The sequence below is a fragment of the Candoia aspera genome, chromosome 3, assembly GCF_035149785.1.
Source record: "Candoia aspera isolate rCanAsp1 chromosome 3, rCanAsp1.hap2, whole genome shotgun sequence".
Taxonomy (NCBI): domain Eukaryota; kingdom Metazoa; phylum Chordata; class Lepidosauria; order Squamata; family Boidae; genus Candoia; species Candoia aspera.
In genome coordinates, this window is record NC_086155.1 from 111,175,608 (window position 1) to 111,189,779 (window position 14,172).

Sequence of the window (14,172 nt, forward strand, 5' to 3'; positions counted from 1 at the left end):
GAGCTAGGGTTGCTCTTGCTGGTACAGGAAGGTCAAAAGGGAGGATTGAAGCTAAAAGGGGTGAGGTCAGGTAGGGCACTGTAGGCCCAAGAGAAGCCAACCCAACTAGAAGGAACTCCAAACCCAAAGTTGAAAGTAGGCAAACCATTTCTTTATTGTTGCCAAAACATGTATGTGAACATGGCTCAAAAATGTAGAAAAATCTGGATGCCAGATGATGAGATCCCCAATCCAGAAGATACAGCTCTAACTACTGCAACATGTTGAACTTTCAAGACTAGGTCTTGGAGGCAATGACAGGGATCAGAATTACAAGGAAATCTGGTCACTAATGACGTCAGTATTGAAAGAGGAAAAGGAATATGTAATGTGAAAAGCATGAACCAAGGAAAACTCAAAGTGAGAGGCATACAGGTGCCCCATGTATCACTGGAGGTGACAGAGAGGTTATCAAGATTATTCAGAGCCCCCAACAATTATCCTTTCCAGCAAAGAGAGTCCACTACCTCCAGAGGCAGTCTCTTCTATTATTAAACAATGGATTACTATTATTATTACTAATTACTATTAGGATTTTTTTTCCTGATATCCATCTGAAATCTACTTCTTTACAATCTAAATCCACTATTTCTGTTCCTGTCTTTTGGAAAAACTCTGAACAATTCTGACCTGTCTTCTTCAAACTCTGAACAATTCTGACCTGTCTTCTTTATGACAAATCTTCAGATACAAGACAGCTATCATGCTTCCCTGAACTGTTCTCCCTGCTAAAGATATTGAACACCTCCAACCATTACTTTTAAGACCTGCATTTGGGATTTTCCCAGTCCAAATGTACAACTTCACATTTGTTCCTGTTGAAATCCATATGGCTGCTTTCTATCCATTGTTTCAGCTTGTCAAGGTCTTTCACTGTCCTCTAAGGCATTTGCTATTCCCTTATCTTTGTACTGACTGCAAATTTATAACTATTTTTTCTAACTCCATATCTGTCTTTTAAAAATATATTGAACTACATAAGGCCTAGAAGAGAGATGTATAGTATTCCACTTGACACTTCCCTCTAGTCTGACACAAAACAAATGACAAATTGCAGGGTACAATTTATTCATTTATTTATAAAATTTACATGACATCCCATCTTAAATATATAACTCTGGGCAGCCAGCTGTCTGTATGTCTGTCTGTCTTTCTATCTACCCATCCACCCACATCCCATGACTAAAATTAAAAATAGTCCAATATAGAGAAGAAAAAAGTGAGGCAATTTTAGAGAACAAACACACATTCGGTGGTGCTTAAAAGTTTTTGAACCCATTTGAATTTTCAGTATTTCTGCATAAATATGACCTAAAATGTGATCTGTTCTCCACACAAATCCTAGAAGTAGATAAAGAGAACCCAATTAAACAAATGAGTTAAAACATTTTATTCCTTTATTGAGGAAAATGATACAAATCTACATATTTTTGTCTGGCAAAAGTATGTGAACCTCTAGGATTATCAGTTCATTTGAAGGAGAAATTAGTCAGGTGTTTCAATCAATGGGATGATAATCAGGAGTAAGCGTAGGAGGTCCTGCCTTATTTAAAGGACCTAGGAACAAGAACTCCATTTTTAGGGCAGTACTATGCCTTGCCTGGTCCACTGTGGGGCAATGGTCACTTTGGCATTTTCAAGACCCTACATTTGATTTTGAGGAACATTTGGTGGCCATACATTCAGGCTAATGTAAACCAGTAGTATGCCTCCTGTTCAACCTGGCCCAGCGTGAAAGATGCCCTTGATAAACCTGATCTGTTTATACTTGCAAGGCTCTGGGCCACCATGTCCTTGGAAAGAGCAATGACAATCCTGGTTGTGGTTGGTACCCTGACCAAAATGGCTCACTTTGTGCTATGTTCGGTCCTCCTCACAGCCAAGGAGATCACCCATCTATTCTTACATATCACCTTCTGCCTACATAGACTGTCCAACCACCTAATCTTAAATTGTGGTCTGCAATATACCACCAGATTCTGGCAGGCACTCTTTAAGAGCTTGGATGTCTAGATCCATCTATCATTTGCACATAATTGGACAGACAGACAGAACAAGTGAATGGAATCCCACAGCATTATTTGAGATGCTTCATCAATTTGCAGCAGGATAATTGGGTAGAACTCCTGGTACTTGCTGAGTTCATCTACAACAATGTACAACATATATCAAATGACACTATTCCTGGTAAGAGCTTCCATCCCACTTTTTCCAATTAACCCAACCAGAATCTATCGTCCTGGCCACAAACCAACTACTAAAAGAACTATAGGCAATCCGCCAAGTTCTCCAAGATCTGCTACAGATGGACGAGGAGGGCTACAAACACTTTGAAGACCAACATCACCAACTCAGGGCTTCCTTAGCAGTGGGGGACTTGGTATGGATTTCTATGAAGCATTTGGGAACTCAGTAGCCATTGAGGAAACTGGACCACTGATTCCTAGGTCTGTTCTCAGTAGAAGTGGAAATCAACCCAGTGGTATACCACATCAAACTCCCATCCACCTTCAAAGTACATCCCATGTTTCATTGTTCCTTACCACTTCTGCTGCTCTTGCAAGCCCACATTGTTCTGTTGCATCTCTACCACCCTTGTTATCATATAAGACAAAACCTAAATAGGAAGTGGCATGATCTTGGATTTGTACCATCATCCAGATGTTTCCAGTACTTCACTGATTAGAAGAGTTTCAGGCCTGAAGAATGCTCAAGGGAAGATGCAGACCATGTTCACACACCCTGGCATACAATTCCACTGGCGCTACTCCAAATGCCCAAACCTCCAGCCTTGGGAGAGGAGAGCTTGATGCTGAGGAGACTGATCTAATGAATGTCACCCTCAGGAGGCAGTAAGAAATCTAATACCTGAAAGCTGGCCCACCCAGCAATCTTCAAGAGCCTGTGGTCAAATGACAAGGACCAGGATCCTGGGTGACTAGCCCTCAAGCATGCTATGCTCTATGCTGAGCAGAGCAAAGGAGTTCCATGTGCCTCCTTGCCTGGCAAGAGTATCCCCAGCCTTGATTGGGTCCTATGTGGTATAGGTTCTACTTAAGAGGCACCATTAGCTGACAACACTCCATTCGGAACAACCATTCTACCTGAACTGTGTGTGCTTGAAGCTTTGAACCTCTTGCCTCCTGAAATTCTGTCACTTTGAACCTGGATGGCTGATTATGGATGGCCCATAATCCTCCCATAACACCTAGATCTTTGGACCAGGACCTAAGAATGCTACACTGGACTCTCAGTGTTAGGAACTTATTTGCAGGCAAGCTCACGTGTGATTAAAACTTTGCTGAGGCATATGTGCATTTGCACACATGCTTGCTTGCCATTACTTGTACATGCTTTAACTAGAAGTAAAGCCTTAGGAGTCTAACTTCTATGTGCATGTGTGCATAGTTGGCTTAGAACAGGACACTGTAAAAGAAGTTTTAAATGATCTAATATTCAAATAGTTCAGATATGGTCTGGGTGACTGGTAAAATGTAGTATCTTTTGTCATCTGGGAATTCTTCCAAACCAATAAAAAGCTTTGTGCTTTCATTTGGGGTACTTTCAATTTTTCCTTGGAATTTGACATCAAAGCCTACATTAAAGCCCACATCTTTGAAGCAAGTGCCAATGTGGAGGGCTCTGAAGGAATAGCTAACACCATATGACTCAAGAGAGAATCTTTGGGCTGTGTGGCTATAGAGTAACTTGTTATTGGAGGCTGGGATACCAGCTGCTATACTTGGGTAAGTATAAAGGTCTTGGCAAAAGAGATTCATGCAATGCAAACATACACTGGATATCCAAAAGATAAAATCTGTTCTTTTTAATCCTGTGGCATAAGAAGAAAAGTGGCAAAATTATTTGTACTGAATCATATAAAAAAGAGTGCTGCACACTCTTTGGAAGTTACATTGAGGGTGTCTAGAGGCCAGGCTTCCAGGGGTCTTTGTGCTCTGGTCAAAAAAACCTCAGTGTTATAACCACTCAGCTTGAATTCTGTGAGAACCTGGCCCTAGTGCCCTAATTAATCTACCCAGTCAAGATCTCTTGTCAGTGTTTACCTTTCTCCATGTAGGCTGTTCTATTTAACCAATGCACTTTGGGATAAACTGGAAAATCAATATCTAAAATCACCCAAATACAGCCCTAATAATAGTAGGTGATTTTAATCTCAGAATTGGACTCAATGATGCAGTGCTCTTCTGAAGTGACTATGCAATTCTATGCAAGCTGCTGAAGGGAAATGCTGACTGGTAGGCTCCTCAGCCTTCGATTCCATCCCAAGAAATATACTCTGGTGGAAAGTTTGCCCTTGCATCTATGGACCAGTGGCTTTTGCACTAATCAGGATGCTGCATGAAAACACAGTCACTCAAGTTAGGTGTAGTAAAGCTAACTTTATTATATCTTACTGCAGTTATTCCAATCAGCCGAGGAGTTAAACAGGGATGTGTTTTAGCTCCCCTACCATTTAATATTTATGTAAACTCAGCGGTTGCTGTTCTTACAGAAAAAAGAATTCCATCCCCCCTAAATTCAGGGTCAGATATTTGGCAATGCTGCTGTACACTGATGATGCAGCAATTTTCTTGCTTATACTGATGGGTCTTAGGAGAAGTTTGAGGGCCTTAGCAGAATTCTGCAAGGAGGAAGGGCTTACAATTTTTGTTGTTGTTGTTGTTGTTGTTGTTCAATCATGTCCGATCCTCAGCAACTGCCTAGACTAGTCCCTGCAGTTTTCTTAGCAAGATTTCAGAAGTGATTTGCCATTGCCTCCTTCCTAGAGCTGAGAGAGAGTGACTTGCCAAGGTCACCCAGCCAGCTTTCATACGTAAGGCGGGAATAGAACTCACGGTCTCCTGGTTTCTAGCCCATTGCCTTAATCACTAGACCAAACTGGCTCTCACAGTTAATTACTCCAAGACTAAAATTAAGGTTTTCTCATGAAGATCTAGTTGCCATAAACTTCAATAGCAAATAGGAACTAACAAAATAGAACGAGTTCCAGCTTTTAAATATCTAGGAGTAATTTTTCAAGCCTCTGGAAGTTGGCAGGAACAATCTAGAGTCATCTATGCCAAAGCCAAGTACAAAGGCAATCCTGGGCCTTTTTCACTCTAAGGGAGGTAGATGCATACCTGTGGCCATTAAGCTGTTTAGAACTAAACCTATATCCCAAATGCTGTATAGGGCACAGATAAGCATCTACAACAATCGAAAGCCCCTGAATGCTGCCAATCTAAGTTTTTGTGAACATTCTTCTAGGTTCCATGTTCCAAATATTCTAATTCACATGGAAACAGAAGGATCCCACTGGAGGTGAGGGTCCAGGTTTGCCGTCCGTCTTATTGGCTCAACTTTCCATTTTCTCTTGGCCTACTGGCCTCAGTAATTCTTCTTAATGCATTCATATCACAATGGAGACTAAAAATCATGGCTAACCTGTGTTATTGCCACCTTTCCATTCACTCTTTTTTATCTCTAAGCCTGAAGAAAGCAAAACCTGCGATATTGCCAAAGAGTCATCGATAATGCATGTCACACAGACTTGAGCGCTATAGGTAACCTGCAAGAGTAGGTTCCTTCCTGGAAACCTTTTAGACTTGCAAACTATCAGTTCAACCTAGTTTGCTCAACACACTGTAAATCCTTAAGGCATTTGGCATGCTCTAATTGTCTCCCCTTAGCAGTATAGGACAGGAGGTTTCATAAACTCACATTTAATTAGAGAAAATGTTCCTGTGACCAGAATGAACCTGAGACCTTAGTGCAGATATATCTTCATTGTCCCTTCTACAAGACCTTATGCGCTGGTATACCTACACCATCTCCTAGTAGAGATCTGAGGGAGAGGTGGCTTGTTTTCTACTTTCAGACTGGAACCATGTTATTACTTACAGGATTTCAAAGTTCTTATTGGAAGTAATTTTATTCTTTTATCTAAAATTTACTTATTTTATGCTTTGCTTTGTTATATTTTGTTCTCTTTTGTTTACTTCTTATATGTGTAAATTTTAATTGGCAGGTCTATGTGGCGGTTTTATTACTCTTATTGTACTTGAGCCTGCTTTTATGTGTTGTTTTAGGGCTGTAGCTACTTTGCTAGTCACTGACCATAAATAAAAGTTTTCTTTCTTCTATAGAAAACTGATATTGTATTGGGCTGCAATACCTGATCTGGTGAAAATGTGAACTGCAGTGCATGAAATAGAATTTGCTATCCAGAAATAGCAGCTACAAAAAGATGAGGCGTAGGCAGCAATGGCAAAAGCAGGGTGGGCCTGCTAGAATGATTACAGATGTAACTAACTTTTTTCTCTTCTCAAATGGCCAGCGGGAATGAAAAAATGTAAAATGTATGTATGTGTACGTATGTTCAGATGAATGTGAGAAAGACTACGTATGGCTTTGGGTTCCAACATGGCATCAGAGGCATCACTATGCCCACAATGCTTTGTTTGGAGCCTGCCAGGCTTCCTGCTTTTCCCGACTTTTTTTTTTTTTTACATTTGTAAACGTATTAAATTTTTTAAAAGGATGTCGTCAGTCTAGTTTTGTCATGCAGGAGGCAGTTCATATTTTAACTCTATTGTGACTGATCACTGATAGACTCTTCAGGCAAACTCCTTCAAAGGAAATGTCTGGTTTTAATCTCAGCCAAATACGAGGGATGGTGTTGGCTCAGTGAGACAATTTGAAGCATAAGCCAAAAGAATACGAGTCACATTACACAGAATATACATTACTAGAATCTGAGAGAATAGATAAGGAAGGTATCTGAAGGAACAACAGAACTGAAAGAAAGCAAAAACGTGGTAGAAGTAGGAAATTAAAAGGCATATATTGATGTAAGGACGGGAAAAGAGAAACAAATGAGTATTATACAGAAATGAGGTAAACACAGCAAATTAAGACACAATTTTTGAAAAACAATAGGGAGCTGAAAAAGGCATGGTGTTGCTAACATGTCAGTTCATGGGCAAACTTCATTCAGGATTAATGGTACCACCTTGTTTGTTTTTTAAAAAGGGCTTACCTTTTTCTCTTTCCGTTCATGCCAGTCCTTTCCTCAGAGAAACACCAAAATTGCCTCTACTGGGAGAGACTAACATGGTGCAGAAGATCCAGATCTGCCTTATTTTTATGAACTTTTTATGGTCTATAGTCCAGAAAAAAACCATAGTATTGGCTTGTATCCTCTAGATGCTCTTTAAATACTGTGAATGAACATACCCCATTATTGCGGTTTGGCCCTGGTCGCTCTCCATCTAGCCGTGTTGGCATTTTCAAGCCACCATATTTCTTCCAGTATGTCCAGCAAGATATACAAAGACGACATTGCATGTTAGGAGGACCCCAAGAATACCATTGGTGAGACTGTGTAACTAGGATCAGCAAAAACAGAAAATGAGACATGCTATGATACTTGCACATTGCAAAAGAAATCAGCTTCCCAATACAAGAGAATAAAATTTATACAAAGAAACACACTTTTGTAGCACAAAAGAACTATTGATTAATATTTAAAGTCAGAAGTCAGATGAATAAACCCCAGGTAGCCTTCATATTATTGGTTTACACTTAATACTCTGGAGGCTACCTTTTTTCACAATGATTTCATTTCCCCCACCATATTGTTGTTATTGCCATCTCATGTATGTGATGGAAGACAGTGCCTGGTGCCCTCTCTCATCTTTTTGCTACCATTACTGCTGCTGTAAGCCCCACTCAACAAAGCTTGCTTGTTGGCCATGGCTCTTTCAAGAACTCATGAAAAAAAAATGCTGCCCAACAAACAGCCATTATGTTTCAATCCCCCTTCCTTCCAATCTACTGCTCAGAGCCAGAAAACCCAGGCCATTCCTCTCTCATTTTGTTCCTGAAGCCAGGTTTCAGTGGGATTCTGCTCTCTCTTTTTCTCTCTCTTCCCTTCCGTCTGGCCTAACTGAAGAAGAAAAGACAGATGTTGGGTTTTGGTAATAAAGGCAAGAGGGGAGTTATGTGGTATACTTGTCCATCAGTAAGCACATGGTGGTAGTAGGTATGTTGCTTTACTCCTATGATCAATGAGCATAAAATACTACTTTTGCTCTGGCTGTTAATTTTTGACTAAAATAGTGAGCTACTTTGCTTGACCTAGCAGCAAAGCTGTATAGAAGAAGTATAAGCATGGGAGGAAGAAAGAGTCAATTTTGCATTTGGTGCCTGCCTACTAGGTTGAGAGGACTGACAATTTTGATTTTTCTTCTCTGTCTCTACCCCTCCATTTTTTAAATAGAAAAACTACTTCAAGACAACTGTGGTCTTCTCTGTCCCCAGGCCACATTATGGTAAATAGCTACCTTTATTCTTCCTGTTTCCTCCCTTGCCAAGCTAACAGTCCCACTGGCTCAGTCCTTGTCAGAATCCAGGCATCTGACAACCACAGGGAACCTGACATGTAAAGCCAGAAGAAAAAAGGAAATAAAAATGTATCTCTCCCTGTCCCCACCATCAGACAGGGTATTGAGAATGCAATAAATTAGGCAGCCCCAGACTGAGCTTGGGATGTAGGAAGGTAGATGCAAAGGCCAGAATTGATGAGAGGGTGGAAAGAATAACTTATGATTGTAGCAGCAGGTGAGAGTTAACTGGGGGTAGAAACATAATGCCTTCCCCACTGTTAATTACAGCAAGCCAGACAAATGTAACATTCCTAGCAGATTTATTGTAGCAAAGGTCTTGAGGTAAAGGACAAGATGCATGGAGTACTCCTCAGCTGAACAATTAATTTTACTGATTTATTTGCCATTTTTCCTGCTTTTCCTCTAAAGAGATTCAGGGAGAAACAGTACCACACCGTCTTCCTTTCTTCCCCTCCCCAATTCTGTGTTCCCCATAATCTGTGAATTAGGTTGGTCAAGGGTATTAATTGGCCATCATTTCTATACAACACTCAGACAGTTAGTGATAACACACAGTTCCTAGCTTTTTGAAATTATGCTCTTCTTGTTTCTACACAACTTAAATCACAACATGACTATGTTCTGCCTTGGAAAAAGAGTTTGCTTACCTGTAGCTATGATTCTTCAAACGCTCATCTGTGTATTCACACACTTGAGGTCTACACCTTCATGGAGCACTGTTCCAGAACTTTCTAAAGCTAAGATGATTGCAGGATAGTCTTAGCAAGAAAATACCACCCAAGTTTACATCACCTACAAACTGATAAACATTCCCTCAATCTCTGAATCATTAATAACAATGCTAGATACTCAGAAAGTATCTAGTGTGGCACTCCACATATTGTTTCACTCCAATCTGATGATGAAATGTTGATGAGCATTTTAAGAATACAAGCCAACCGTATCTAGATAATATTTAATTAACTTGTGAATCAGAATGTCAAGGGATATTTTGTTAGACAATCAAAAATGAAATAAAACTATTCTGGTAAGGCATTTTCTTGACAAATCCTCCTAGTAATCGCTGCATTGTTTTCAAGGTACTTACAACATGTTGATTACTTTATAATCTGTTTTAGTACCCTCCCAAGTATTAGTATCTGTTCTGTTCTGCAGTTTCTTCGATCCCCTTTTCTCCCCTTTTTGAAGACAGGGGACACTATTTATCCTCCTCAAATCAACAGTTCATCTAGTGCTGAAGGAGTATCTTCTTTGGGGAACAGAAGGGCAGTTCTAAAATGCCATTATAAGCAGGGCTTATCTGATGCACAAGAATTCATAGATGATTACTGGAAGAATCTTCAAGAAACGTAATGAAAATCCAAGGAGGAGCATCCCTTCAGTCAGAAAAGAATCCTAAATTTCCTTCTCAGAAATTCAGTAAATATATCTCCAGATGGTTAATCAAGAACTTCCTGAACTCTTTCCAAGACAGGAATAGTAGGCACTTTAAAAAAAACCTGGTTAGAGACAATAGATAGTACAAGAGATTTGATAGTAACTGATGGGAAATAGAAAATCTTGAAAATTGTCTTGCATAATGCACTCTAAGCTTGACTAAGAGAGCCATATCACAATAGAAATGCAGTGTAGGTACTGCTGGAGAAAAAGGCTGAAACAATGTAGCTATAAACAGCTGAGGAGAACATTGTCCAGCCTATTATGAGCTGAAAGAGGAGGAATCTGGAATGTCCCTGACTCCACAAGTGCAAAGAAGTATTCATGCTGATGGTAAGAGGTAAAGCCTCCAGAAATAAGTTAAGCAGTTTTAAAAACAAAATAGCAGTAGCAAAACACTTACTCCAGTTAGAGCAAGCTAGGGCCAGTATGTCAAGAACCCACTGGGGTCCTGGAATCAATAGGTCTAATTCTTGTTATGCTGCTTTATCAGATCCTGCATCAAGCACGTGGTTATATTCATTCATTCATTAATTATCTATCTGTCTATCTAATTTATCCCCGCTCATCTCCTCCCGTCAGGGGACTCTGGGCGGTTTACAACAATAGATTAAAAAACCATAACCATAAATACAGAGAATAAAATACAGTAATAAATAATATAAATAGAGGTAAAAATAAAGAATCCAAGTGGTGAAGAATCTAAAACAGTCCAAGTGTGGGAGGAGTGGTCTATAGCAACCATCCCCATGTAAATCGATTCCCCTCTCCACCCCAAGCGAGGTGGCAGAACCAGGTCTTCAGACTCCTCCGAAATGCCAGGAGCGATGGGGCCAATCTCACCTCCGGGGGCAGCATGTTCCACAGGGTGGGAGCTACTGCAGAGAAGGCCCGCTTCCTGGACCCTGCCAGATGAAATTCTCTTACAGACAGGGTCCGCAGCATGCCCTCTCTGCATGATTGGGTGGGACGGGTTGATGTAATGGGGAAGAGGCGGTCCCTCAGGTAACCTGGCCCCATGCCATGCAGGGCTTTAAAGGTGATAACCAACACCTTGAATTGGACCTGGAAGCAAACTGGTACCCAATGCAACTCGCACAGCAGTGGTGTTACATGTGCCCTTCTAGGGGCACCAAAAACAGCTCGCGCGGCTGCATTCTGGACCAGCTAAAGCTTCCGGATACTTTTCAAGGGTAGCCCCATGTAGAGTGCATTGCAATAGTCTATATGAGAGATAACAAGGGTATGAGTGACTGTTCGAATATTAGATGGACTCTGAGGTCCCTACTAACTTTATGATTCTTGATTGCCATGGTTTGATTTGCTGATGCATTTGTTTACTCTTAGCTATTCATCAGATTACCTGATTTTGATCTCTGTTTATAGATTACTGGGTTCAAACTCTGCTTTCTAACTGCAAATTCTAATCTTGTGTATGAAGATGTTTTATTGAAATGCCAAAAACTTCTGTCCCTATCCCTTATTTCAGAAACAGCAGTTTTTGTCATTTGGCTGGTTATTCTATAAAATGATTTTGAACCTGACTTGATATCAACAATTCTTAGTAAAAAAATTTGGACGCATTTAGGCTTAGGGTATTAAGTTACATTTGATTCTTTTATATGATTCCTAAAAAGCTCTCAAAATGGATAAAATTTTACCTCTAATTTTGACAAATGAAACAAGATTTAGACAGTTGATGTAGAATTTGAGTGTTGATGTAAAATGTGATTAAGATGAATATAATTCTCAGATTGACTTATTTCAAGAGATTAATTTTTATTCCTTCACACTATTTCATTCAGTGTATAAGAAACTACATTTTATTTAGTAGTGATACTTTAAAAAATTATTAAATTGAAACTGCCTATTTGGAAAGGGAGATTTCATTTTTCATACTTTTTATCAGTGGGCATTTATTTTACCATTAATTATAGGCTGGGATAAAAATTTTCCAAATGTAGCTTCAAATCAAATCAAATCAATAATTTTGATCCCTTTACACATGAAAAACTAATATTATAAAACAGTGTTGGCCTTAAGAATAGCTGATAAAATGTTCTGTAGGAAGGAAACTGTGGCTCAACCAGTTTAGCTTTATTGAAGTTATTTTTAAAAGTTCTGTAAAACTTAAAAATGAGTTGCTCTCAGAGAGTTCCTTGACAGTTTGTTCAATATAAGCACTTATTATATGAACGTTTTGATTTCAATGCCATTTGCTAACTTGGAAACTCCAATTTTATTCAAGATCTTGGGGAATTAATTGAGGATCTTAAACCAGTAACCATTGTGTCATCAATGTCCAATAGTGATATCAGATGATGGGTCTGTAATTCCATAGATCCTTATTTTTCTCCTTTTGGAAGACAGAAACTACACTGGCTTTCCTCCAGTCATCTGGCATTTTACCCATTATGCCATTTCAATTTTACCAACTCTAAATGCCATACAGTTGACAACGTAAGTACTATTTTGTGACAATCTGATCTTCTTCCCATTTGTTATTCATATTCATTTTGGTTTTCACAAAGCTTTTTGTGCAGCCCCACTGGATTCTTCTCCTGTCCTCTATTTTTTTCCACATTGGAGTTGTTTGCAATTGTGCTTTTACTATTTCTTTTTACGAAGTTCCACTTATCTTGAGCATCTCTGTCAATGAGCTTCTCCTACCACAGAAATGCACTTAACATTACTCTGAGTTTATTTACTACTATTAAAGGCCAAGATAAGCATTTGATTATAATCAGCTTTAGTTTCCCTTTCATTTTCCCATGTTTCTGTTTCTTCCACTTCCTTGACATAGTATTCCATATTGCTTATGTTATTTCATTATGGTAGTAGTAACTTTTTTGTTCAATAAATTACCAAAAATGTAGAGCGGGGAGGAGGGAAAAAAAAAAGAGTTGGGTTAGGGTATTGAATTATCTAACATTCCAAAAGATGCCTTTGCACTTCCAGGTGATGCAGATCTGAAGTAAAGACCATTTTAAGCACTTGCTCAGAGATAGGAAGATTAATTCAGATTAGTTTATTAAACTGGCAGCATGGGCTACCACTCCCGAATAAATTTCTCCCAAAGACAGGGAGTTTTGGGAATGTCAGGGGCTTGGGGAAGATTATTGCCATAAGGGAAGATTTTGAGGCCATTAACCACAAAAAATTACCCAAGACCATCCGAGATTCTTTCTGACAAAAATAAAAATGTTATTAAGAACAAAATGAACAAGGGGATAGAAAGAATAAAGAGGAAAAAAACCAAAATAAACCCCAGAGTAATGATGAAGTTGGACTTAATGATCCCTTAATAGTTATGATTCTATCAGCAAGCAGAAAGTACTGTTGGCAGAGTGCTAGAAAGCATTTGGCCCAGGAGAGATCAGAAAAGTCACACACGAGGCATTTCTATAAAAATAAATTTATTTACAGAAAGCACAAAAACATATTTACAGGCTTCTGCATTCTCACAGGCTCTCAGAGAGGAGAGATTTCTCCCTCAGCTGCATATTCTCTCCAGAGTAAGAAGGAACTGAGTAACAATCAAAACTGCCCTCGCTTCAGGCAATTGCAACTATTAACACCTGAAAAGAGGACAATTAAATTCAACCTCTTCATCCAGCCAAAATCATTAGTTACCACAGTAACCTTAATCTGTAGCAGAAAACAATATACCAAACACTCCCCTTTTTATGCTACAGAATGAGATGCAAACCAATTTGCTTTGTTAACTCTTTGTGTCTTGGTACAGCAAGAGGTTTGGTTAAAATATCAGCAATCATGTCTTTTGATTCACAATATTTCAACATTTCTCCTTTGCTTATCATATCTTTGATATATTGATATCTAATATCGGTATGTTCTGTCCTATTCCTGCAGGCTTCAGATTTTGCCATAGCAATGCAAGCTCGATTATCCTCATAAACAGTTATAGGCTGGTTCACTTCCATGCCCTATGTCTTTTAACAAATGTTTAAACCATATACCCTCATTACAGGTTTGTGTTAGAGAATAAAACTCTGCTTCTCCAGTGGAAAGAGCAACAAGTGTTTGCTTTCTAGAATGCCAGCCTAAGCTTGACCCAGCAAATTGAATTAAAATCCCAGAAGTGGATTTCCTGTCACTGACATCTGCTCCCCAGTCAGAATCGGCAAAAGCCTGCAATTTCTCAGTTCCAGAGGCATTTAGCTTCAGGCAATAATTCTTTGTTCCTTGCAAATACCTCATTAACCTCTTCAATGCTGCTTTTCCAGTAGATGTAGGCTTCTCTACCTGTCTACTTAAAATAGCCACA

General features: G+C 39.3%; 1 protein-coding gene across 8 annotated transcripts in view; it reads right to left on the reverse strand.

The window, feature by feature from the left end:
• MTA1 (metastasis associated 1) overlaps window positions 1-14,172 on the reverse strand; it is a 148,515-nt gene that overhangs the window by 84,133 nt on the left and 50,210 nt on the right. For all 8 annotated transcript variants that reach the window (XM_063298595.1, XM_063298594.1, XM_063298598.1 and 5 more), the window contains exon 13: window positions 7,276-7,427. In XM_063298595.1, coding sequence (XP_063154665.1) covers window positions 7,276-7,427 — 152 coding nt within the window. The remainder of the gene's footprint in view (window positions 1-7,275; window positions 7,428-14,172) is intronic.